The sequence below is a fragment of the Epinephelus lanceolatus genome, chromosome 9, assembly GCF_041903045.1.
Source record: "Epinephelus lanceolatus isolate andai-2023 chromosome 9, ASM4190304v1, whole genome shotgun sequence".
NCBI lineage: Eukaryota > Metazoa > Chordata > Actinopteri > Perciformes > Serranidae > Epinephelus > Epinephelus lanceolatus.
The window spans coordinates 19,857,380-19,883,231 of NC_135742.1; the positions used below are offsets into that span (position 1 = coordinate 19,857,380).

Sequence of the window (25,852 nt, forward strand, 5' to 3'; positions counted from 1 at the left end):
AATTATTAACCAACTAATTTGATAATCGAGTCAATCAATTTCAGTGATTTTTTTTTTTTTTTTTTTTTAATGAAAAAAAAAAAAGAAAGTCAAAATCCTCTGATTCCAGCATCTTAAATGTGAATATTTTCTTGTTTCTTTACTTCTCTATAGCCTCTTTTACATTGCCTCTCCAAAGTGGGAATTTCCCACCATCATTCCGCCTCACCATTTTGTATAAACGGTACAATTGCAGAATTGGGGGACGGATGCCTTTAGGTGGCATCAGAGGTAGTAAAAGCTTTAAAATGAGATCTGTATAAATGGGACAGCCGACAGGAAGAGATCATGGGAGGCATGGTTGTGACGTTTTGACAACGTGTTTCGTATGTAACCCACAATGGGAGATTTAAAAAGTATGCAAACAGTTAGCAGCTAACTCAAAGAAGAACAATGGCCAAACATGTCTGTTAATTGTGAAAACAATGAGGTCTGGGAGCTCCTTACCCTCTGAGCAGAGGACAAGATAAGCCGCCGTATAACAGGGACAGTAAATTATTTTTATTGCCATGTTAATGCCTTTGGTATTGTTTAGACAGTGCTGCTGACACGTCTTTTATATGTCACACCAGAGGCCAGTACTGTTGCGTGTCCATCAGGTCTCTTTTTATTGCGCGATGCCAGCAGGCTGTCTAAAATCACACACTGGGGCGTCGCTGCTGTTGTTTGGTGCTGTGTAAAAATGCAAACATGGTATGAAGACGGGACTTCGTAGTGGCCCTATAGCTGAATATCTTTGGGTTGTGGACAAAACAGGACATTTGAGGACGTCATCTTGGGCTATTGGAACCACCAATCAATGTTTTTCAGCATATTCTGGCTTTTCATATACCCTTAAACTTTTCTGATGTGTGTGAATATGTTCTGCCTCATTCCTTGCAGCAACTGTGGCAAAATCTGTATAAGAAGGTTGTAATCAAAGATTTGAGAAGCTGATTGCAGAGTTATTTAAAGAAAAGAATCCTTGAGATTTATTCATGAATATACAGCCCACTCTCTACCAGTTTATTTGGAAGGAGGTAGAGCTGTTTAGCTTAAAATGCACGGGGATTTTGCAATAAAATGCCTCCACAGAAAGCATGATAAGCTCTTGTGAACATTTTAAATGGCAGTCTGCACACATGAGTGAGTTGGAACTTGTTAGTTCAGCACTATTTATGTCTCTCTGCAGTACCTTTTAACATTTATTGTCCGCTAAGCACTGGGGTAATTTGATTTTGCCTAATTGTTAATGTTCATTTGATCATATGGTGTCACCTTAATGATGACTACTGGGCAGCAGTATCAGAGCACAAAAATCACAATGCAAAAAAAAAAAGAGAAACCTCACACATCAAACCAGCGTTAACTACTGTGCCTGTTTCCTGGACCAGTCCCTGAATCTCACAGTGGTAGAAGATGTCCACTTGAGGGAGGCAGAGCTGCATTACTGTTTGAATGCCTCCTGTCTGTTACTAATATAATGGCTTGTAAAGACTCTGGTTTACATCCAACTGCAGAGAAACCCGTTTAAGTCACCCTTTCAGGTCGACTTGTTAGCTCTTTAACTGCTCGCCACCCCCTCTCCTCCCACTCAATACTATTTCAATAGTGTTTCAGCACTGTCCTCTGACCATTCATATGTCTGCTAGACCATTACATTTATGTAAGTGGTAACTATAGCAACTGGTACATGAAATAAATTTTAGTCATCTTAGACATCATTAGACTTAATATGAAATTAAGTGCACTGATTTGATAGTCAAGTGTCACACAGAGAACTCTTTGCCAACAACAGCGCAGACTCCAGACTGTGATCTGCGAGATGACGGCATGCTGTGTGCTGCCAGGAGAAAGCCACCCAATCTGTCAAGATTAAACGATATTTTGCAAGAATGTGGGCAATGAGCTCAGATTTACACACAGATTTGATGTATTACTTGAGTGCAGTGTGCGCCTCTCATTTCCCCACATGGAGGTTTTGTTTTACAAAGAAGAGAAATGGGAAATGAAAGCGATTTGGACCAAACATTTGTCAAACTGAGTCAGAGCTGAATAATGTATGAAGGTGAATACAAACAACACTAAATACTCTGGTCTTCAGTTTCCGTCTGTGCATGGTGAAGTTAGCCAATTTGCGCTATTGCTTATTGTCTGCCGGTCAGGTATGAATCATACCTCTGTTATACGTGTATCCTGTAGGCTAGTACGTATGTACAAGGCTCAAGACTTTATCATCAACACCCACACAAAACATTATATCTGTGAAGTTTATAATGTTCAGGTTTTGTTGAGACTCTTGAGGCGTTGATACATCTCTGTTTTCATTTTTCGGGCCTTTAGGTGTTGTTTTTATCCAATTGGACTGCGATATATTGGATTAGGGAGTTTTTTGGAGGGCCACTGGATTAAAGTTCACTGTCAGGTGTTCATGCCTTTGTGTCTGCACCCTGTGAACAAAAGCGGGGAAAGTATGTGTCTCTTTACCTCTGTTTTTGATTGTGATAAAATATATATTTTTCATCAATAACTACACTTTCAGATAAGCAATTGTAATTAAAACAAAAAGCCTGTGCTCAGTACACATCATGCTTTAATTTGTGTTGTCAGTGCATGCCAGTGTTATGTGCCAGTGTCTCTGTGTGTGTTGTAGTGTTTGTGTGGTGCGGGTCTGAGTGTCTGCATTTACAGTTTTGCCCTGCAGACTGGCTTCCCTTTTCTTGCTTTTGTTCCTCCAGCCTTTAGTTCTTGACAAATCCACACTTGTCCCTCTCCATCCATGTTGCCCCTGGTAACCAGGGGGAAATGCACATAGACGTCATGCTCAGCAATGGGGAGGGGTTGAGAAAAAAATGTTTTACAAAGAAAAGGAGAAGACGAGACAGGCGGTGAGACAGGTAGCAGAGCCGGGGGGAGGAGAAGAAAGAAGTACGAGAGAGGAGTGAGTTAGAATGACAGTAATGATGTGTGTTCATCATGTGAGAGAGAAAAAACAAATAGAATGTTTGCTCAAAGATGGCATTCATCTCCTTTGACTATTGTGAGGTGATGATGAATTGCAAGCTGTCAAACGAAGGCCAACAGCTTGCTGTCATGGCTGAGCGTCTGACTGACTGCCACAGCTTGCCTTTAACTGACTGTTGCATTTTGATGGCGGTGACAGGCCAAAGCACGAAGCGTTCCAGCCTCGGAAATGTCATGTTTTTAGCGAGTGTTCCCAATTGACTGAAAACGATTTTGTAAATTCAGGATTAATTGACATTTTTTTTAAAGAGTATAAAGCAGCAGGTGGTCCTTCAGTACAAGTGAAGCACTAACAACTCACAAAGACTGGAGAGCAGACCGGAGCACCAACCAGCAGGACTTGCTTGTGAGGCAACAAAGACACAAACATAACCGACTGTGTTTATTTAGGTACTGCCACCAGGAATCAGACCCTTGTGTTGCAGTGTGGTGGTGGATGAGGACTTTACCTGGGCATCACCAGTGTGCAGGGGTACTCTGACCACAATTTTGTTTCTCTATCAGTTTCAATCTCTTTTTCACCTACACTGTTTTTGACTGGTACATCCATGGGACATTTGCCATCAGGTTTTGCCATGTCTGTTTGCACTGTGGTGAAAATAGTAACACTGCAGTTGTTCAGCTATTTACACCCATCCCTGTGGCACATTATTATGGATTCCATTACGTGCTATGATTGGCTAGTACTTGTCAGGTTGACCTTGTAAGTTAGGAAGGATTGGGACAAAGAGGTCATGGTTAAGGCTTGTACAAGCCAATCTTGGATATCCTCTGAGACTAAAAAGGTAACTTTACGAGAAGAAACTCCGGTCAGAAAGTCAGGAGACTTTATACTCACGTATAAAGAGTGACACATTGCACAGAAGTAATAAGGTGTGATGGGTGAATGGGTCAACCACAGGACTTTTACACAGGAGACTGGGGTTTCATTCTCATGTGAGTCAACACCGGCTTATTATTTTTAGACTTAGTAGACTTATTATTTTCATCTAGGATATATAAAGCTGCTGAATGCACACTGTGTACACAGACTTCAGCAGAATAGCTGAATAGACCTGTTTATGTTAATGTCATATTTCGATGTTGCTAGGACACCCAGGAACATACATCCAGATGTAAACAGACACATTGGCTATTCAACCCTGGGTGCACATGGCATTGTTGGCGATGGACACCAATGTGCAAATAGCATCTGCCCTTTAATGATAATTATGACAGTAGCAAGCCAATTTCCTTAATGAGTATTCCTGTAGGTTTTGGAGCCGCAAGTCCTCTGCTTTACTGATATATTCCTTTGGAAGTGCAGCATCGTAAATGCCATGTCATGTTGAACAGTGGCTTGAACATGTTCTTTGCCTGCTCACATTAAACCCATTTGAGTTTATAGGTCAGACGCAAAACAATGGGTAATGATACAGGTGTGATCAGATGGAAATTTGATCATTAAGAAACTCCTGTTTGTCCTGAAGAAAATACATGTGCTTGCTGTCAGCTGTCATGCTTCTGAGCTCTATTTGGTCCAACACTGTAACAATGTGCAAAAACAGACAAACTTAATTGTGTCATATAATGTCTTGTTGCTGTTAGTATGATGTTGCCAAAGTGGTGTGATGATTTATAAGTGCTTCGATGTATTTATAAAGATGTTTGTTTTGGTGATATGTAGGGAATTCTAAAAATCAGATAAGGACGCTTAGACTTGGTGATAGTTTTGTGACTCCAATTCACTCTCGTCACTTGTCAGTCACTAGCACACCAACACTACTGAAAGAGGGACAGTTTGACCACATGTGCCAGGCTTGCACACATGCTAGCAATTTGTCAGAGCATCACTTGTCTGAAATAGTTTTCAGATGTGTGAAGGTGACCCCCAAAAGTCAAGTGCCAGATATGCCAAAGGAAGTATGTCACAAATCCACAAGGGGCTCGGCAAATCACTTGACAACTTTGAGTAATAGCCAGTTTATATTGGTGGATATATGGATGGGGTGCAGTGATGTCACTGCTATCTATGAATATCTGCACAGATCCATTTGGCAAAAATGATAGATCTGTGCAGCCACAGATGTTTCTAGTCAGACACCATTCAATCTAAAGTTACAGGCAGAATGGCGACCAGTCAGTAGAGCCATGCAGCGCAGAAAGGTGGCTAACAGTAACTCTTACCTGCATTTTTGTGTGGGTGTTCATTTCAAAACCTGTTCTTACATTCATTTTTTTTTTTTTAATGAGTGAATGCTAGTACTCAAATATGGAAATTACTTTAATACCCAAGTCAAAGTTGTCACTATCTTGTTGCAGTGTTTGCTCCATAGCTGTTTGTGCGAGTATTGAGTGATGATGTTACAAGATGATTGCCACAGTGTTGCTAGAATAATAACACTGGTATTAGAAATGGTTGGTTATGATGTGTTTCTCGTGGTTTAGTTGTTGTGATGTTGTGAGGAGGCATTTATGTGTTTGCTACTTGCTGGGCTGTGACCACTTGGACTTTGAGTGGTTGCCAGGGTGTTACTAGGTGATTGCCTTATGGATAAGTGTGTATAGGTCATTTGTGATCACAGTTAGATACAGAGAAGAAGCCTTCTGTCCGCACTCTGCGTTCATTCCGCCCGTATTTGTGCTGTTTTCTTAAAGCTCACGGATACGGACAAAACCGAACAGTACCACTAGAGGTTGTGGAGGCAGTGCAGCGTATTTCAAGTGAGATACGACTGTAGGAAACGATGAAGAAATTTAGATAATAGTGTAACAACAAACTGGTTATCTCGTGAAAAGAAACCTCTGTCCACATGTTGGAATGTTTTTAATGTCTTCACACACCAATGCTATGTAAAATGTTCGCCTCAGTTTAAAGGTACATTACAACCTCCTCCACTGTTGCATTGTTTGTTGTTGTGTGCAACTTTGGCTCTGCCCTCTAGTGCCATCTATTGGCTGTATCTGTGCCAACATAGCAGGCACATAGAAGTATGAGGAAAGTGATGTTTACAACATTTGAAATGGACGTATCTATTTTCGTATGTAACAGGCGCATAGATTAGCCTGAAAATACAAGATGGTTGCTAGCGTATTTGTGAATGACTGCTAGGTTTTAAACATGTGCTTGCTTGTATTCAAACTAGATGAAAAAAATGTATTCATAGTATTCTCTATTTAGCAAAAGACACGTGTTAGTAACCTGATGAGTACAGGACAAATTACATTCGAAAGGTGTTGTCCAAAAAATTGTGTTAGCTAATCAATCCACCACTTCGGTTCAGAGTCCAAAGCCTTGACAAAATATTACATGAACTGCCATAAAATGTTTTACAGACATTCATGGTCCCTAGAGGTGGGGATTTCGGTGATTGCCTGACTTTTCATCTGGTGCCACCAGCAGGTCAAAGTTCAAAATTTTCCAGTCACATGTCTTTAAATCTATGAGATGAATTGGCACAAAATTCAGAACATACATCATGTCTTCTAATTACTGACTTTTCATTTTTTGCCACCTGCAGGTTGACATTTTCGGCTGAATATGAAATGTCTCACTACCTGCAAAAATAATGACATTCATTCCCACCAGCCCCAGTCTTGTTTCCTTTAATCTAAGGAATGTGGACTGTAGCTGGAGGGATCCCCGATTATGTTTGTATCTGTATTTCCACTGTTTTTTTTTTTTTTTTACTGCATATCTGGAATGCCTTGATGGTGAGCAGCTTATTGTATGTTAAGCTACAGCTTCAGGTTTGAGTATATGCTCGACCAATAATTTATTTATTTGTATATTTTTGCATTGGGATGATTCAGCGGTCAACAAGAAATGCCTAAATCGTGACACCTCAGGGTTGCTGCTGGGCCAGGTTAAAGCTACTCCTTGACTGCTGAAGAATTAGATAATGTGCATGTGTGTGCTGCTGGGCACTTGTAGAAGCTTGATATACAAGAATAGTACAGTAAAAGTGTTGACACCTAGAGGTACGCTTTAAAGGCTGTCTAGCAGTTGAAAGTAGAATGACTAAAAGCTGGTTAGAGGCAGGTACGCTCTGCATTCCAGATAAACCGCTGGTTGCTAGGCGGAGGAGGGAGAAGGCTAGGGGGGGATCCAGCAGCTAATGTGTCTTATTTAGCAGCATGTCTACCCTCGTTTAGAAAAATACGGTAGAAGAGAGTGCCAGAAACTGGAAGAAATATGATGCTAGCTGCATGAAACTAGTTAATCTTGCATGTGAGCATATGTTAGTGAAATGCAAATGTGTGCTAATGCGCATTTACAGGTTTATGCATCATTTATCTATCATCCAGGGATGTCATCTCAAGCTGAGTCTGGAATGAGGGTTACGTAATAACCAATCAGCTATCTGTCTGATTAGCCTGCGGCCAATTTTTCAGGAGTTCTGGTCTAGCCAATGGTCCTCCGCCATGCCCTGGTCTTGCCTACTAATCTCTATAAACAGATGTCGAAATGAATGCGGATAAATAATTTTTAAAAAAGCTAATGAAAGGCTAAATCATCGTTAGATGATAGCCAATGGGTTGCGAGATTTCCGCCAATGCATTCTGCCTCTTTTGTTTTCCACCTGCATGCAACCAAAGCCCGCTCAAACATGATTGGTCAATACTACTCCGACTACAAACGCTTCCAGTACCAAAATCTTGTCCCATTGCCCACAGATTCTGCATTCCTGTGAAATATCTGTTTATAGAGATTACTCAATAACTAATGGGTGCTTTGAGTGCGGTCTGCTGCACCGACAACAGACTCACAGATGCATGTGCCTCGGCTCTCAGGCGCATGCATGCATGCAACATTTTTGCAGTGTTACTCAAGCTTACCATATCTGTCCTCATACCTCCCTGTTTTTCTCCTCTCTATTGTGTACACACGCACACGCACTCACACATGCTCACGCTCTGCTCAGCTCCAAAGGATCAGTAGCTTATAAACTGGCTGCAGTCAGCAGTCAGTCTTTCTGTGCAGGGAGAGGAAGGAAGGATAAATTGCTACGACTGGATGGAGCAGAACTCAACCATCCTTACTGGATTGAGTCATACTGGGCTGGGGCTGTTTTTTTTTTTCTTATGTGGAGGAACCAACGCAGGTTCCCTGTTGGCTTTTACCAGACAGAGCTGGGTGATCTGGGCTGGAATGGACTGAATTAGTTCAGCTAAACTCTTGCTGGGCTCAATTTCACTGGACTGTGTTGAGCTGCTTGCAGGCCTGGGGGAGACGGGGCTGGAATAGACGGAATTCCCTTTTTTTTTTCTTTTTTTTTTTGCATACCGCCCTCCCTCTCTCCTTCTTCCATCCTCCCCTCATCTTCTCTCTTGCACTTTCACAGCAGACATCCAGTGTTGCAGAGCAGACAAAGGCAGCAGCCCTCAGTGCTTCTGTTCATCTGCTGGCTCCTTAAAAGACGGAAAGGGAGAAAGAGAAGAGGGATTTTTCGTCTTTTTTTTTTTTTTTTTTTACATCCCCTGCTTTTGCACAGAGGGAGCTGCTGGTGGGAGGAATTACCAGCAGAGGTTTTCAGTTCATCATCCACAGGATTTTTGGATTTTTTTTTTCTTTGTTTTTTTTATATAATAGATTCCTAAAATTTGAGGAAATCGTTGGGACTCTGACAGAGAAGACGCATATTTTAGCGTGCGCAGTGCTTAATTCCTTACATATCTTGGCTGCCTTTACTGTTCATTCATTTGGCCGGTGCTGGTGGTGCTGGTGGTGGTGGTGAAGCCGGGGCAGGCATGGCCCAGCAGGCAGGCATGGGGGTGACCCACCAGGACACCCTGGCAGTGCCCCCCATGCCCAAACACTCCGGCCTGAATGAAGACCTGGTGAAGATCCTGCGGGAGAACCTGCTGCAGCCGGAGAGGCCAAGAGGACACCGGCGGTCGCCCTCCTCCATCTCCCCCCGCCTCTCTCCCCGCAACTCGCCACGACTGCTTCGCCGCATGCTGCTCAACAACAACATCCACAAACAGAGGCGCTTCACTGTCGCACACACATGGTGAGACTCGGATGCAGAGATAGTGACTGGGAGATTGATTGCTATTGTCAGTGGTGTGTGTTGCTGGATGGGGAGCTGCATAGGCTTATAAAGTGCATATGTGTGTTTGTCTTTTGTCAGATATGTGGTCTGAACCGCACCCTGGCAAAGTTTCAAGGTCGGGACTGTGTTTGTTGAACGCTGTGTGCGAGGGTGGTGGCTGTGTGATAAGCCATTTGAGTAATTAAACTTTGTTTGCGGTTTAACTTGAATGCTTTCCTCTCACAAGAGAGATGGCAGGAGTGTGCGTGAGCAGATCTCCCGTGCAGGTTATTCATGTCAAATCTCCTAGGAGACCCTCTTCTCACCTTAGATAATGAGTTTCTCTCTTGCTCTTTCTCTCTGTCCAGCTTAATCTCCATTTCTTACCCCCCTCTCAATCCCCCTGTCTTCCCCTGCCCTCCCTCTTCCCGTGCCGTCTCTGCTTTTACCTCTGTGTGATATACAATTGTGCAATATGTGAGGAGATACACACCGAAGCTTTCTGTCTTGTTAGGTAGGTAGAGGAGGAAGCCATCCATCACTACATTTCTTCCCTCCTGCTGTGGTTTTCTCTCCACACCTGCCTGCCTGCAGTTTTTGACTATTAATTAGTCTTCTATTCCTGGCTGTCTATCAGCCTCTGTTGCACTCGCCCACGCCTCATCCCCTCCCTTCGTCTTATATCTATTCCCCATTCACCCCCCCCCACCCCCCCTTTACCTCTTACCTCCTCCCCACTCTCATTTCTTTCCTCCCCTTCAACCAATTCAGTTTCCCCCCTTCCCTTCCTCCCACCACCCAGCATTCTCATCTCCTTCTCCATTTTTTACGACTCATATATCTCTCTCTTCCCTCTCCATATTTCCCCTGCCTCATGTGTCCCACTTCCTTTACTCCCAGTCTCCCCCATTAGACACCTTCCTCCTGGCATCTGGATCAGGCTCATGATGTAACTCAAAAATTCATGTAATCTCACACATAAATTCACATTTCAGAAATACCTTACCCTGCTACTTCCCATTAATATCTGTAGTTCCTCCTCTGCTTCACCTCAAGGTGTGTTGTATCTTAATTTTTGATCTCAGACAGTTGCTGCTAGTTTCCTTTCACGTTCTGCACTTCCATTTCACTTTCTCCATTTTTAATCCCCCTATTTTCCTTTGCTTTCATGCATCCACCCTCCACTCTTTTGCATATAAATACATACATATTATATCATCTCTCATCCCTGCTCTTTTTTCCTTTCCCTTTGCTTATTAAAAGTGATGACGCTAATAGCTCAGGGAGATACACAGCATCTCCTAGCTCCTATAGCTTTTTGCTATTTTAGAGGCACACGGCTTCCTGTGTTTCTCTATAATTTAAATTTTATGAATTAATTATCTGTGTGCAAAATTATACTGTCTGTGTATGTACGTGCAAGCGCAGTGGCTCGTACGTGGTTGTTAATTCAGATTATGTAATTTCACACACCACCACCATCGCTCTCCCATGTGCCACTTTAAGCAGAAAGCTATTTCTCTCAGTTCCATATTAAGAAGCAGAGACACTTTCATTTTTGGAATGGATTTTCCCTGTTATGACGCTCAGCCTTGTCACCAGCATGACAGTGGGGCAAGCGAGCCGGGTTTTCAAGAAAGTCCCCCCCTCGTTGAATATTTGCAACCGACGAAAGCAGCAGGGGTGAAAAGAGCAAGTGGCAGTGGCGGCATGACGGTGCATTTATTATAGATGAGGAAAAAAAAGCCAAATGTTAGCTTACAAATTTTTGATGAAATGCTGCATAGCATATTCCGTCATGATGGCGCTCAGTATACGCATGGAGGGAGCCTGGTCATTCTTTGCAGGGGGATCCATTTTGAAACGGTTCTCCAACTACTGATTTGGTTTCAACAATTCACACCTGCTCCTTCTTTGAGATCCACTTTCACTGTGCTTTTTGGCATGATGTTGGTTTGCAAAATCCCACTTGGAAAAACTGCATGTAGCCAGGCTGTATTCTCCTTTAGAGTGTCGCATCAATGGCTTTCAGTACTACAACTAATTAGAGAGCCACCATCAAATTATCTATTTAAGTGTACTCATAAGAAATGGTTTATTGAGAAGCAATATGGTCATTGTGCTATTTTTATTTTTTTGCCCCATATTGTACCTGTGCCATCTGCTGTGTGGTTTAATCACTTGGAAATATTGTGTTGCTTGGTTGTTCTAACAACATCTAAGGGACTGCAGATGAAAACAAGCCTTTTCAGCTAACTCGGGTGCATTTTAAATAAAATAAATTATATTATTTTAAATTAAAATGAACAATTAAATGTGGTGCTGCCAGACTGAGAGCCAGAAGCCAGCCAGTCACCAGAAAACAAACTTAATATCCTCAGATTTTATTTCAACTCTATCATCTCTGGTCAAGTCAGGTCAGTTTTATTCATATAGCCCAGTATCAGAAGTCATGTTTGCCTCAAGGGTATTGTCTTTGCAGCAAAGCCATGATTATGTCCCCTGGCTAAAGAATGCTACTTCAGTCCAATAGATATTAAAACACATAAAGACACATGAAGAAGCCATATAGGCACAACATCTATAAGCATGTTCAGCAACACTCTGATATAGAGCTGTTCTCAGAGATTTAAAATGCAGTTGCAGAATTTATTTATTTTTTGACTAAATAATACCAGCCATGCTTTAAAAATTGTGTTTTTCTTTAGTTTTGGGCAAGGTTGTGGCTCAACCGTTGCCACTTGTTGGGAGGATAATTAAAAAAAAATGTCTCGATGAAAATCTTAAGATAAAATAGACTTCACATATCTATTTGAAATGTCAGTCTTAAGTTCTTGAAACCTCATAGCTGATACTCACTTTTTCCTTGGCTACAGAATTTGAATAAAACACTTCTCTGGTTTCCGCTTGCACATTGTTCACAGTCAGTGTTTGATGATGTTTGGCCTTCACCTGAGCGAGCTGCGGAAAACATCTCTGTACATGAAACACAAAGAAGGAATGTGTTTGCTTCCTCATGTCTGTGCGGATCTGGATGTAAAATGTGCATTTTGTTAGATTGTGCTTTTGCATCATGGCTGTTGGGGCAGATAGCAGAGCAGGAGTGGGAGGAGACAGCGATAAGAAAGAACAATGACCACTTAATCACTGTGTAACTTGTCGGTGATGTACCTGTGTCTTGACATTGGAGGAAAAAAAAACAAGAGACAGAATCTCAGACAGAGATAAAGAGAGTGTGGGAGGTTAGCAGAAAGATTGCTGTGTTTTTGTGTGCACATGTGTGAGCAAGGGCACGGGAGAGAGACAGTTTGTTTGTGAGAGAGCGACTCCGTTGAATGGCTGTAAGCAGGAGGGACGTTGACAACTGCAGTGCAATTTACTCCAATCACCTCCTCATTGTTTTACAGCTGCAGGGAATCACAGGGCCACTGCGCTGTAAATCTGGTGACAAACACAGCCCTCAGTGGCTCCACTCCACACTTCATTAAGAAGACAATCCTTCTCCATGGACAGATTGGCCTGATGTACTGCTTCGCTGTCCTTATCGCCACAACACAATGAAAACCATTCACAAATTGTTTTACAATCACTTGGAGAATACTTTGGAGGCTGCATCACTAATACTGATTAGCTTCGTCCCTCGGAATGATTTTGATTGGCTGTAATTATTAGCAAAGACATACAGTTAATATAGTTCGTATGGGTGGCCATCCTTTTGTTCCCAGGGTTCTACGTTTCTTCATATACACTAGCATCGTAAGAGCTGTGCAAACTGCAAGAAAAGGAAGGGATATGGATGTTTCAAATGTAGCTTGAATGGAAAACATCTGTTCAGCCACAGCAGAGATATCAGCGTCTAAAGTCAAGAACATTGTCTTGCCTGCAAATTTGAAGGCTAATCCTTCGAGGTGTAACATCAGTAGGCTATGAGCTGTAAGTGGGTGATTTCAGCACACTGAACCATGGAAACATACACTGAGCAGTGAGTGAAAAACACTGCTGATAACATTTAACCCTTTGAAAGAACTCCTCATTGGGTCATAGTAAGAGGGTATTGAGCCAGGGAACAAAGGACCTTGAGTACCGAATCACAGTGACATCCCACTAGAGACAACTGGCAATTGACTTGGATAGCGGAGATATGTTAAACAGGCAAACTTATTTATTTCTGTTGTCATTTTCAGTGTAACTGTAACATTTAAATATATATACTGTCGTTAAACCTGGTCGTCTTTGATAAACCAAATCTACCACCACTGAAGCTAAGCAATGCACTGCTGTGGAGGGGGGCCGCAGCAAAACACATTTTAGCTACCTACAGTAAAAGACCCCAAAATCCTAAAATAGTCAATATCAGTTGAAGTGTGTGCTATATTTGGAATGTTTCTCCAGTTTTGTCTGACACACTCACTGATCAAAGTAGCGGAAGACACGCAACCCCTGTATTTTGTGAGGTAATGTTACCGTTTTTGTCAGTGGAGTCGGCAGCTTTGAGAGAATAGCTTCAATTCCCTGTTGGAAAGGGCTGTGTGATGGCAAGGTGAAGCGGTGAAGATATTTTAAATGTAGTGTATGCTCAAACTGGGGTCGATTTTTTTTAAGGTGGGTAAAAAATAACCAATTGACACAGCATTTGCTCTGCACAGTTTCAATATATGGACATGACACGGGGGGTTTCTAGTCGGAAGTTATTGTAAGCAAACGTTGTGTTCAGTTTATAGGACACTGGTTAAATAGAAATGTTCCTATCTTATGGAAGAAGAAGAAAAGGGTTTGGTGTGATTTTAGGGCAAGAATTTTTAACTCCAAACAGTCCCATTTGTTGACAAAATGTGATGATGGTATAATGGAATTTTGAAAGCTGTGAATATTTGAGCTGGGCTTAATTTGGCTGAGAGGATTTTAAGCAGAGTGTGGTAGTTCTTATTCGATTGTTGCCAGTGTTATTACACCCTAAGCTGCCGCACTACCTCCAACAGCAGCGGGAGCATTAGTGTGGCTTTCTGTATGGTATTAAAAGGGGTATCTGCAAAACTGGGTGTGTTGACAACGGACTTAAGACCCGGTATTACATTGTGCTTTGCTATCAAGGGATATGTTTAGGATTTGGGCTGTTTTTAACAAGCTAAGGCACATTAGCTCTGCAATGGTTGGAAAAGTTTTCAATTTTAGGGCGACCTGAGTTTGATGGTTGTCGTGTGTACAAATTTGTTGTCAGCCGGAGGCAGCAGTTGCTAATAATACCCTCACATGTGATGCATGTGGCATTTTATTTGTACATTCTGTATGAGCCACTGTCTTTCAGATACAGTGACACGTTCGGTACCCACATACAGCATCTTCTTGAACATGCTTACATATTTGGACTTGTGACACAGTATGACAGGAGGTTAATCGCTTCCAAGAGTCATGTCTGCTTCATAATGACAGTGTGTTGACAGACCCTGAGATAGCTGTCATTATTTGAATGCCCCTGCATGTGCACATGTGACACGATTGAAAAACATCTCACAAAGTTGATCATCCATTGCTCTCAGCCTCACAGAGGCACAGTGAGAATAAAGCAATGGCTGAATGATGTGCTCTCACCTTCAAGTGACAGACAGACCGACACTCACGACTCAGTTTTTGTATTCGCTCCACCAGAATAACTTTGTTGATATCCTGTGTTCAACTTTCCTCCTCGCTGACCCTGAGGTATTTTTAATGCTGTTGCACAACAGTGTCTGATGCTGCATTGCAACATTGCAAGTGTCTCTTTACGTAACAGGAGAGAGGGATTTCAGCGAGGGGAGAACAGGTGGCTCCGACTGGTGGTGCTGATAATTGTGCTTCTTCTCCGACTGGGGAGTTATGGTGGGGATGGCTGGAAGGGCTGCGGACATGATGATGAGTGATGGATTGCTGGGTGAATGATTGATGATAGAAGATGGGTGAATGAATGCGGGAAGGATGGGATCGAGGGAAGGCGGCAGGGCAGAGTGTGGGAGTAGAGGACCTCAAGCTAAACACAGTGGTGCTAATCTAGGCAGAGCATGTCTCTCTCTGCTTCTCCCTGGGTTATATCATCACTCTGTGTATGACTTTATCGCTCTCGCTCATTTCTCTTTGCCGTGTTTTTCTTGAAAGCCAAGTTCAGACCAAAGATTTGCAGTGAGATGAGTTGAAACTCGCAGCTACTTGCAGTGCGGCAGTCTGCGGCATTCTGAAATCTGCCAGTTCACACTAATGCCACTGGATTAGACTGTGTATTGTTATTAAAGCAACTGTTCCTACGTTATAACTTCCCCCGTTTTTCAAGTAAAAGTCACTTTTTACTTACTTATTTTGATTATGTGTGTATGACACATACAGCTAGCAGCAGCAGCAACCCATCATCCGACACGACACACCCAGGACGAAGTATGACACACGTGTTAACAGCCACAGCGATGTGAAAGAGACAGACTCCGGCTGGGCAGGGACGCAGGACTGTTGTCAGGGAATGCCACAGCAGTTTGTAACTGACTTGACCAGCTGACTTGGCTACAAGCTGGTTGGCTGTTCAAACAGGGGATGTCCTTCACATTCAAAAAACCACTGGCGACTTGACAAGCTGAGTCACAGGCGACAACATTGAGTCGAGCTGAGATGGGCCACTTCACAGTGCTGCAACTTTTCCTTGCAGCGTTCTCGTCAAGAATCTTTGGTCTGAACCGAGGCAGCTGATGGAGTTACTACAGTTATTGTTGGTCAAGGATTCGCGATTGTTTGCAAGTGTTTGTACGTCTGACTAGTCATATGACTCATGGTTGGAATCTGACAAAACATGCATTTTTTGAGGAATTAGCTTGACAGTTTGTGGAGCAGAACACTGCTGCGCCAAGAAATAGTCTGGTCCATAATCCAGAATTTTTCATGTTCAAGCTGGTTGGTTTTTGTATAGATTAAAAGTACGAGATGTAACTTTATAATTGGTGAGCTTCTGAAATGCTGGTAGGTAGAAGCCTTTCGACAGAGCCAGGCTAGCTGTTCATATTTACCGGACACATATTAGAGTGGTCTAATTCTTGATGCACACATTTCCCAAAGCTATTCAACTAACTATTTGTCGGATGTATTAGATTTATCATCAATATTTCAACTAGAATGATTTGTTGATAAATCTGTTTGTTAATGAAAGGAAATGAGACGCTAACAAACTTGATAAATAACTTTTTGTTGTTTGTCAAGAAAAAATGCAAATTTTCAGTTTTATTTTGCTTTTATTTGTTACATGATAGTATCCTGAATTTTGGGGGATTTTAGAGTGTTGGTCGAATAAAATGCACAAGTTCAACGTGTCTCCATAGAACAATTATTTTAAAACCTAATCTGCATTGATCAGTCATGAAACTACTTGTTAATTGCAGCCCTTATCAAAAGGATGTTTTAGTGTGAAGGCAAAGAATAGCTAATTTTTCTCACATTAGTTGAAAAATATTAAGTTTGCAAGACCAGTGCAAACATTGTGTGTGTGTGTGTGTGTGTGAGTTTAGGGTAAATTAATAAGTAACACAGTTCTGTAATAAAATGCCCTTCAGCAAAGTCCTGAAATCCTGACTGCCCCAGTGGCTCAAATACAAGATGTACCTGTCTTGTCATCCTCTTTGTTAATACAAATTAATTATAAGGTGGTTCAGATGGTTGAATTCAGCACTGACTGTCAGCGTCATGTTGCTGTTGCTCAGTACCTTGATGTGGAGGTGATTAGTCCATCGATGTGTTTACCCCATTTACAACTGAAGCCCTCTTACTGCCTCCTCGCTGAGAGTGTCCACAGTGAGTAATCGTGAAGTGGGTATTCCAGGTGAAACAGGACTCTATAGCTACCTCTGTTTGTGGCTTTCGATGACATTTCTATAAATAGCCAGAGCCATTTTGCATTGTTCTTTTGTGTCCCCAGCCTCCCAGTCTATGGTCCATACCCTCCTTACAGTCTTTGATTTCAGGGCGTAGCTTTGCTCAAGTAATTACCTTCCAGTCTTTTGAGGTGGCTTTGGATTGCAGCTGTCATCCTGCTGTGCAGCATGTAGGATTCTCCAGGTTTTATCAGCCCAAACACTGCTCTCTACCCGGGAGAATAGAGCGCCTGTGATTTGCATACTTATGAGCATTTGAGCAATGCTGCTGCCGCTACTGTGCTAACAGAGCTGGCTGCATGACACATCCTCACAGCACAGGCTTTTCATTCCCAGAGACAGGCAGATTCGGACTAATAAATGAAATCACATGCACATGATTTTGCCTACATGCACACAAACATATTGTAAAGATGCAATCACACTCACTCTATGTGATTCTCTCACTGTTAGATTAGACAGGACCCTGGTTATGACTCAGCTTTGACTTTGTATTCTGAGCTAGTGGCCGAGTCAGTGTTGGCTGAGATGAATAAGAAAATTAAGATTACATAACTGTGTGACTGGAAGAGACTGTAAAACAGTGAAGAAGAGTGAGTGAGGTAGACAGGGGTAGAGGAAGAGCATTTTTTTATGTTTTATATGCTGGAAGAGCATTTTATATCCCACTTACTGTAATATATCATTCATAAAAAGGATGAAGCCCCCTGGAATTGTTGCTGTAATCCAATCATCCCATTTAATATGGAGTTATTGAACAGAACTGGATTCATTTAGAAATTATTATTAATACATCAGTGCTGCGCTGCCCTGTTGCTGTATAAAGAGAACTCCGGCTCTACTCTGTGCTCTACCTTGTATTTCAGTGTAGTGGCTCTTGGCTGACCTCAAATGACTGCAGAACGATCATATCAGAAAAGAAGAGTTCAGATTACAGCAAGGCTTCTCCACACAGCGGCAAGAGTTCTACCCAGAACCACTCACCGCAAAGAAACCATTTGCCTCTGAAAAGCTTCGACAAAGGTTCTTCAAAACTCTGTTATATCAAGAATCCTTTACTTGTGGAAGTAAAGTCTATCCTTTGTACATTTTTGAAGGTAAAAATGGAACAAACTCCTGCACACTATTTTCTAGCTTTTCTGTCATTTTATACCTGCAATGTTTTAGGCATAGAACATTAAATATACAATCATCAAACCAAAATAAAGCCCAGAATATTGGAAGTATAAGAAGACAAGCTTGTGTGGTCTAACAAATACATCTGTGTAATTTTTCAGCTTTTATTTGCTAACTTTACTTTTCCAGTACATGCACTTTGATTCAGTAAACACATTAACTGTGCATGACTGAGAGGTGTGATACAACAGTTAGTCATACATTAAAACTTATATGTCATATATAATAAAAGATAAATCCATCTGCATTCATTTGCGTATTTTTCGAATGGAAACTCCCACTCAGCTGTTAGCAAGAAGCACTGACGTAGGTTACAGCCACCCGCCATGCACGCCATTAGCTGACAGCGTAAGTGTGGGGACTGAGGAAAGAGTTAGCTTGGAAGATTTGAGCTTAGAGGTGGAAGATGGTGCTGTTTGATTATTATTAAACCTTTGTTTAACCAGATGAAGACACATTGAGATTCAATGTAATACTGCATTTGTACTCCATAAACACAATTAAAGCTCCACAGTCAGTGTATTACCTACAGTAGATGGCAGTGTGGAGGTGGTTTGGCACCAGTTTGGAGAAGCAGACAGGAGTCCAGGGCACAGGAGCTAAGCAATGTACTGCTGAGGATCCCATGTTAGTTGGGTTCAGAGAGTCACACAATGAGACAAACTGACTAACCAAACAGAGGCAGCAGTAGACCAGCAACTCCTTGAGTTCTCTGAGGTAAAGTTACTGTTTCTGTCTAGGATTCTAGTGGCTGTGGATAAGGGCAGGAGCAAAGCATATTTTACCCACCTAAAAAAGTTGGTGTTAAATGGCCCTATTCAAAGCCTCCAGACTCTTTTGACAGAAACAGTAATTTTACCTCACAGTTCAAGAGAGCTGTGGGCCTACAGCTGCATCGATCAGCTAGTAGTTTGTGTAAGTGTCTGACTTTCGGAACCAAACTAATGTAGCATTCACAGCAGTGCATTGCTTAGCTTCTGTGCCCTGGTACTCCTGTTTGCTTCTCCAAACTTGGAGTGCAAGATTGCTACTACACACTTCTGTATAGCATTAGGATGTTGCTATACACTTCTGTATAGCAACATCATAATGCCAAAACTCAAATCAGGTCAAGTGGGCAAATTTTTTTTTAGAAGAGCTTGGGAAAATATAATTTTGATTCTACAGCCCAGTTCAGACCAAAGATCTGTGACGAGATTAATTGAAACAGGCAACTATTTGCACCGTTCTGCAACATTCTAAAAACCTGATGGTTCACACCAATGCAGCTAGATGTGATGGTGTATCATCTCTATGCAACAACTCTCTGTACTTCTGTTCTGATTTCCAGCTTTTCAGGCTGATTTTGTGGCTGAATATAATTTATAGCTTCTTAAAATATGAATGAAGATAGTGATAGTGAGATACTGGCTACAGCTGCATTTGTAGTAGTGATGAAACTGAGAAAAAACATTAACAAAACGAGCATCAGATGAACTGTATTCATAATAAATATGCCACAATAATATAAGTAAGCTGCGCCAATGAGGATGTGTGTGTGTGAGGGGGCGTAACCACATACAGCGAGCAGCAGCAGCGACCCACCGTCCGACACCGGCACACCATGAGGACAGAAACAGCGGGCTTGGTGGGGACAGAGCACCTGCCGCAGCAGGCAAACCCGCTATCTGTGGTCATTTTGACTTGACCAGTGGACTTAACTGGTTTTACATCCTAAAACCAGCCGCCGGCAATTTGACCAGCGGAGTTGCACGTGACACCATCCGCCAGCTCGAGTCAAGCTCAGACTGCCAGTTCACACCGCTGCAACTTTTCTCTGCAGTGCTCTAAAACGGTTTGAATTTGAAACCATAAGGAACATTATTTGGAACATACATATTGATATATAAACCTCAAAAAAATAGAGTCTCCCTCTGAAATAGAAATGGCAGTCAATATTCTAAAGCAAGGGGCTACATGTATTTTGACTCTTGGGTAGGTAACTGGTTACACACATACAAATGCCCACGCACGTAAAGTGAAAAATGTGCGTTCACTGATTAATGAAGGAGCAAGTTGAGGTGAATGATGATACCTGCTGACACACAAGTCCCTAAATGACCTGATTTTACCACATAATTTGTTCAGAGTGCTGTCATACAGAAGGAGAAATAATCACAGACTACCCATGGCACTCTTAAGATTCGGAAAAGTGTTGTGAGTGGATGCTTCCACATTTGTGCATCTGAGTCTGTCCAAGCTCCTGCGAGTCTCTGTGGCCTTTCAGCTCAGTCTCCTTCCTCCGCTCTTCATTTTCTTCACATCGTGATCATCAAGCCCAGTGCAATGCCAAAAGTAGTCAGGCTCACATCCATTACATGTCAAATTCTATAACCCTCTTGAAAACCAGTGGGGACACTAACTCTGCCTCCAGTTCTGCTGGCAGATCTTTTTTTTTTAAATGATGATACCACTCAGTCTAAATGGGATTGTCATTTTCCTGAAGCGTGTTGATCCATGTGACATCCAGCTCGGTTCAGATCAGCAGGTCTTCAGTGAACTAAAAGAAAGGGTTCTGTGCATATTGATAATCATTTTGTATCCAACAGGTCCAGACACATGGAGGTGTGTTAGCAAGTGGTTACTGCACCACCAGATTTAATTAAACAATAAGCAGAATGAATCTGAGTTGAAGAGGCCACAGGTGCAGGGCTTCATCAAAGGCCTTTTGATATGCTGATCTGTTTTTGATTCAACAAAATGACTGATAGATTGTGTCAGTGCTTGCTCCAACATGTCAGCCATTCATGTACTTTTGTCTTCGTTTCGTTTGTGTAATTCACTGTTTCATCATATCTGTTTTTATTTATTTATTGGCTTTAGTTTTTTCTGCAATACATAAATGAAAACTAGAATGCACTTCTTAGAAATGTTAATGCCCTGTGATTTGGATTTGCTTGAACATTTAAATGGTTTATTGTAGGGCTGGGTGATATGGCCAGAAATGTTATCCCTATAAAAATGTTCATATCAGTCAATAATGATGTCAAATAATTATTTTTCTCAATATTAAAGGCTGTTTTTTGCTCTGAGTGAAAGAAACCATATGGTTAACTGTGATTTAAACTATTTTTTACAGTCAGAACATGATAAACACTTGTCAGACAGCGAGGCATTACACAAATCTGAGGTAGATTCAAAACAATCATAACATCTAACGTGGCTTGTAAAAACAGTTGATGACACAGATACAAGTTACCTACATAAAAAAATGTATCCAAATAGTTTAACAGATTTGTGAGTAATGACATCGAAACCAAAAATCGTTACAATTGCACCCGGTCTCCCCTAATAATCAACCCAGTCAAGACAAAACAACTTAAATCTGGGAGAAATGCAGATAAGAAAGAGCAGGTACACATAAAGATGCCAGTCGTGTGGGCACAAGATAAGAACAAACAAAGCTAAATATAAACACTGTCAGAAAACAGAAGAGTGTATCGTAGCCTCTACGGAAGTGTTTCGTGTGGTGTGTGTGTGGCGAGCAAAGAGTGAGAGACAGTGTCCTGTACTCAACCCATGGCATAGGCAGTATAGGCGAATCCATGGGGTGCGCCAAAAAAATTGGGGGAAGAAAAGAATTCCATTACTACTTTTATTTTGAAATATTACATAAGGCCACAACGACTAAAAATCACATCGCAAAGTCTACTCATAACAGAGAGGCCGGGGGGAGGCTGAACGAGGGCATCAAATGTGGTAGGGCCGCCATGGAGCAGGCGAGCTGGATTTCAGGTTAGCTGTAACCATGAATGTAACAGTGAATGTTCAGTGCGAGCTACAGTTTGTCAGAACTGCTAAACCTGTAAAGCTACTGTAGCTATAGCATAGAGAAAATGTCTCACATGTTTTGGGTCATCTGATCAGCTCAAATCAATCAAATATCTGCAGATAACGATCCGTGGCTGATTGGTCGGCGCACACAATTTGTCCAAGTTTTTTTCATGTTACATCATATCATTGTAATGTAATAGCTGCAACTAATGTGACGTTAGCTTGGTAATCACCATTAGCATTAGATGACTTGACTACCCATGTAGCTGCTGTAGCTAATACACTCATGAATTAGCCCTGTGCTGTTATCCATGGTCAAAACAATCATCCATCCATCCATCCATTTTCGTAACTGCTATGTCTTGAGGGTCGCGGGGGGGCTGCAGCCTGTAGCTGACATTGGGCGAGAGGCAGGGGAAAACTGTGGACAGGTCACCAGACTATCGCAGTGCTCACACATAGAGACAGACAACCATTCATGCTCACATTCACACCTATGGACAATTTAGAGTCACCAATTAACCTGCATGTCTTTGGAATGTGGGAGGAAGCCGGAGTACCCGGAGAAAACCCACGATGACACGGGAGACTACTCAAACTCCACACAGAAGGGCTCCCTCCTGGGATTGAACCAGGAACCCTCTTGCTGTGAGGCAACAGTGCTAACCACCACACCACCGTGCCGCCCCAAAACAATCATGCTAAAAATAACTTTCTGAGCATGTTGAATGTTTTTGTAATGTTTCCATACACAGCTTGGCCATGGTGAGCCTCGGTAGCTGGTCTTGTCTTCTTCTTAAGTTTATTGGCTGGTGGCAACTAGGGTTTAAGGTATATCAGCAACTGCCCCCTCCTCCACTGCTTGCGTGGTTCAATTATATCGAACATTCATTGAATATTTAGGACATTTCTATTGAGGAAAAGTATATTGTTATAATTATCGTTACTGTATTGTTGCCCAGCCCTCTTCCTACACCCTTCCACCAAGTTTCATGGAAATTGGACCAGTAGTTTTTCTGCATTTCTGCTGACAAACAGACCTGACCCAAAGCTAACTGTCTCTGTGGAGGTAATAATAAGCTATAATAGAGTCTTTATGTAGACTTTATTCTAATGAATACACATACAGGCAGATTGATAATGGATATGAATGGAGAATATCCTTTTACTGTTCCCTGAAGTACTTTTCGGTTGTTTGCCATTTATTTATACGGGAGCGTGATCTCATCAGGAGAAAGTCACCTTATACGTTACAAGGTTTCAGATCTAATTAGCTGACTCTTCCTGCTCTGCCTCCCTCTTTTCTTGCCTTTTCCTTTACACTGCTTCACGCACCTTCATTATCTTCAGCTGTGTTTTATTTCTGCTGATTTCACCACCAGAACTTTGACTTGATTGCTGAGAGAGAGTTCAGTCACTGATTAGGAGGCTGCTCTGATAAACGCAGCTGCACCAGAGCCTCGGCAGAATAGCCCGAGGACGGAGTTGAGAAGATGACTGCCGGTGTGAGGGAAGGTTTTTAATAGCTATGAGTATCTTTGTAATGGACTGCAGATGGCCATGCACTCTTTTGTGCATTTCTGATATGGCCGTGATGGAGGTTGAGAAGTACTATATTTCCGTCCCTTTTCACAGCTCCATTTCACTACGGTGAAGATTCTCCTAATCACAGAGCGAAAAAGAAAATTTTAAGGACTAAAAATGATGGTTGGATGTGGCCTAAATGTTATTATCATCTGCTCTGTGAGAGCCTTATTAGCTCGAGGTGAGATCCGTTAATGGTGCGTGGCTGTGGGGTAAATCCATTGGTCATGTCTTGATTATAGTATGCAGGCTCATCTCATTAAAGAATAATTGAAAGTGTAACCCTCTCAAGTCATAATGCCTATTTGTCTGTACTTAGACACCATTTAGTATAACATCTTTGAGGTCCATGTCAATTTACACAAACAAAAACATGAACTGCTCTACTGCTGTATTTTGGCTTGTTGTCAGCAGTTATGTTTTCTGGAAATGAAGTATAATGTACAGAGTATTTTGTAGTAAGTTGTTGCAGTTAAGGGATATTGTGAAGACAAAAAAATGTAATATTTAATTCATAATCAACTGTCACTAGTTTTCATTTTATTTCCATAATTTCCATTACCATTTACATAGTACAATGAAGTATTAGGGCTTCATTTAGAAAAAAAAATAAATAAAAAAATTGAGATTTTCAAGAAGAAAGTCACCATATTACAAGCATAAGGTTGTAATTTTATTATAAAATCAGGAACAAGTCATAATTATGTGTTTGTTAACATAATACCACAGTCTTTCTTGTAGAATTATGACTCTACTCTCATAGTATTATGACTTAATTCTTGAAATAATGTGACTTTATACCCATCAAATTATGACCTTATTCTCCTAATATTACGACTTTATTTCTTGAAATAGTATGACTTTTTACTTATTAAATTATGACTTTATATCTTGAAATAGTAAATTCTAAGTTAATTTTTGCAATATTACGACTTTATTTCTTGAAATAATATGACTTTATACTCATTAAATTATTACTTTATTCTTGTAATATTACTGGTATATTACTTTTTTTTGTTTTGTTTTTTAGATTATGATGTTATTTTCTTTCTTTTTTTTTTTTTTTTAATGTGGCCCTAATACTCATAACAAAGAGTCGTTTCGGTAACACTTTACTTGAAGGTATCTACATAAGGGTGACATGACACTGTCATAACTATGACATGACACTGTCATGAACCTGTCATAAACATTATGTACATGTAATAAACGTTTATGACTGCTGTCATTAAGTGTCATTCAGTTTTTGTTATGACAAGTTGACATTGTTTGGGTTGTCTTGATTATGACAACTTGACATTAATTAAAGTGACATTACCAGAAGTTGTCTTTGTCATGACAAGTTGACATTAAATTTGTTTGGGATGTCCTTATTGTGACAACTTGACATAATAATCATTATGTTAACTTGTCATAAACACAAAAAAGATGCATTTCTTGTTAATGTCAAGTTGTCATGACAAAGACATCTTCTGGTAATGTCATCCTGGTTAATGTCAAGTTGTCATAATCAAGACATCCCAAACAAATTTAATGTCAACTTGTCATGACAAAGACATCTTCTGGTTATGTCACTTTGATTAATGTCAACTTGTCATAATCAAGAGAACCCAAACAATGTCAACTTGTCATTACAAAAACCGAATGACATTTAATGACAGCAGTCATAAATGTTTATCACATGTACATAATGTTCATGACAGGTTCATGACCGTGTCATGTCATAGTTATGACAGTGTCATATCACCCTTATGTAGATACCTTCAAGTAAAGTGTTACCGTAGTTTTCAGTGCTGAACTTTGGGAGATTATTTCACTTGCATGTTTTTCATGCTAAGAAAGTTGAATACAATGAAACTCTGTTCATGTGAAATTCTAGTCATTGCAACATAATTGAGAGTTGAACGATTTGATGATGATGATGATGATGATGACTGAATAGAATTTAGAGATTTGATACCATATTTTCCAAAGATGGCTGCAGAGCATTAGAGAAAACACACACTTGACTTAATCACAACGCTTATGTGTTTGAGAGGTACCTAGTAAAGGATGTACAGTAGATGTCGTGATAAGAAATGGTGCTCTGAGGAAACTTGCAGTGTTAAAAAGAAGGATGAAAAAGAGAGTCTGTCCTTGCTCTGAAAGTTGGGCGAATGTATTACCTTTTCTCTTCATCCCTCTCTACACCGCTCTTTCACTGTTTTTTTTCCCTCTGGCTACTACTCACACAATACCTATTCTATCTGTATCTATCAGCTTTTCAAGGCTTGGTCTGATATTGAGGAGCCACATACAAGGGCATTGTACAGTGTATGGCTCCTCTGAGGTCGGGTCGTCTTC

General features: G+C 41.2%; 1 protein-coding gene across 4 annotated transcripts in view; it reads left to right on the plus strand.

Moving 5' to 3' along the window:
* Positions 1-25,852, plus strand: part of pde4d (phosphodiesterase 4D, cAMP-specific) — a 264,066-nt gene that overhangs the window by 113,411 nt on the left and 124,803 nt on the right. The window contains exon 1 of one of the 4 annotated variants that reach the window (XM_033619973.2): positions 8,112-9,035. The exons of the other annotated variants lie outside the window; for them this stretch is intronic. Within the exon in view, the coding sequence (XP_033475864.1) occupies positions 8,773-9,035 (263 nt within the window). The 5' untranslated portion in view covers positions 8,112-8,772. Of the gene's footprint in view, positions 1-8,111; positions 9,036-25,852 lie in introns of those variants that run through there. 4 annotated transcript variants of the gene reach the window in all.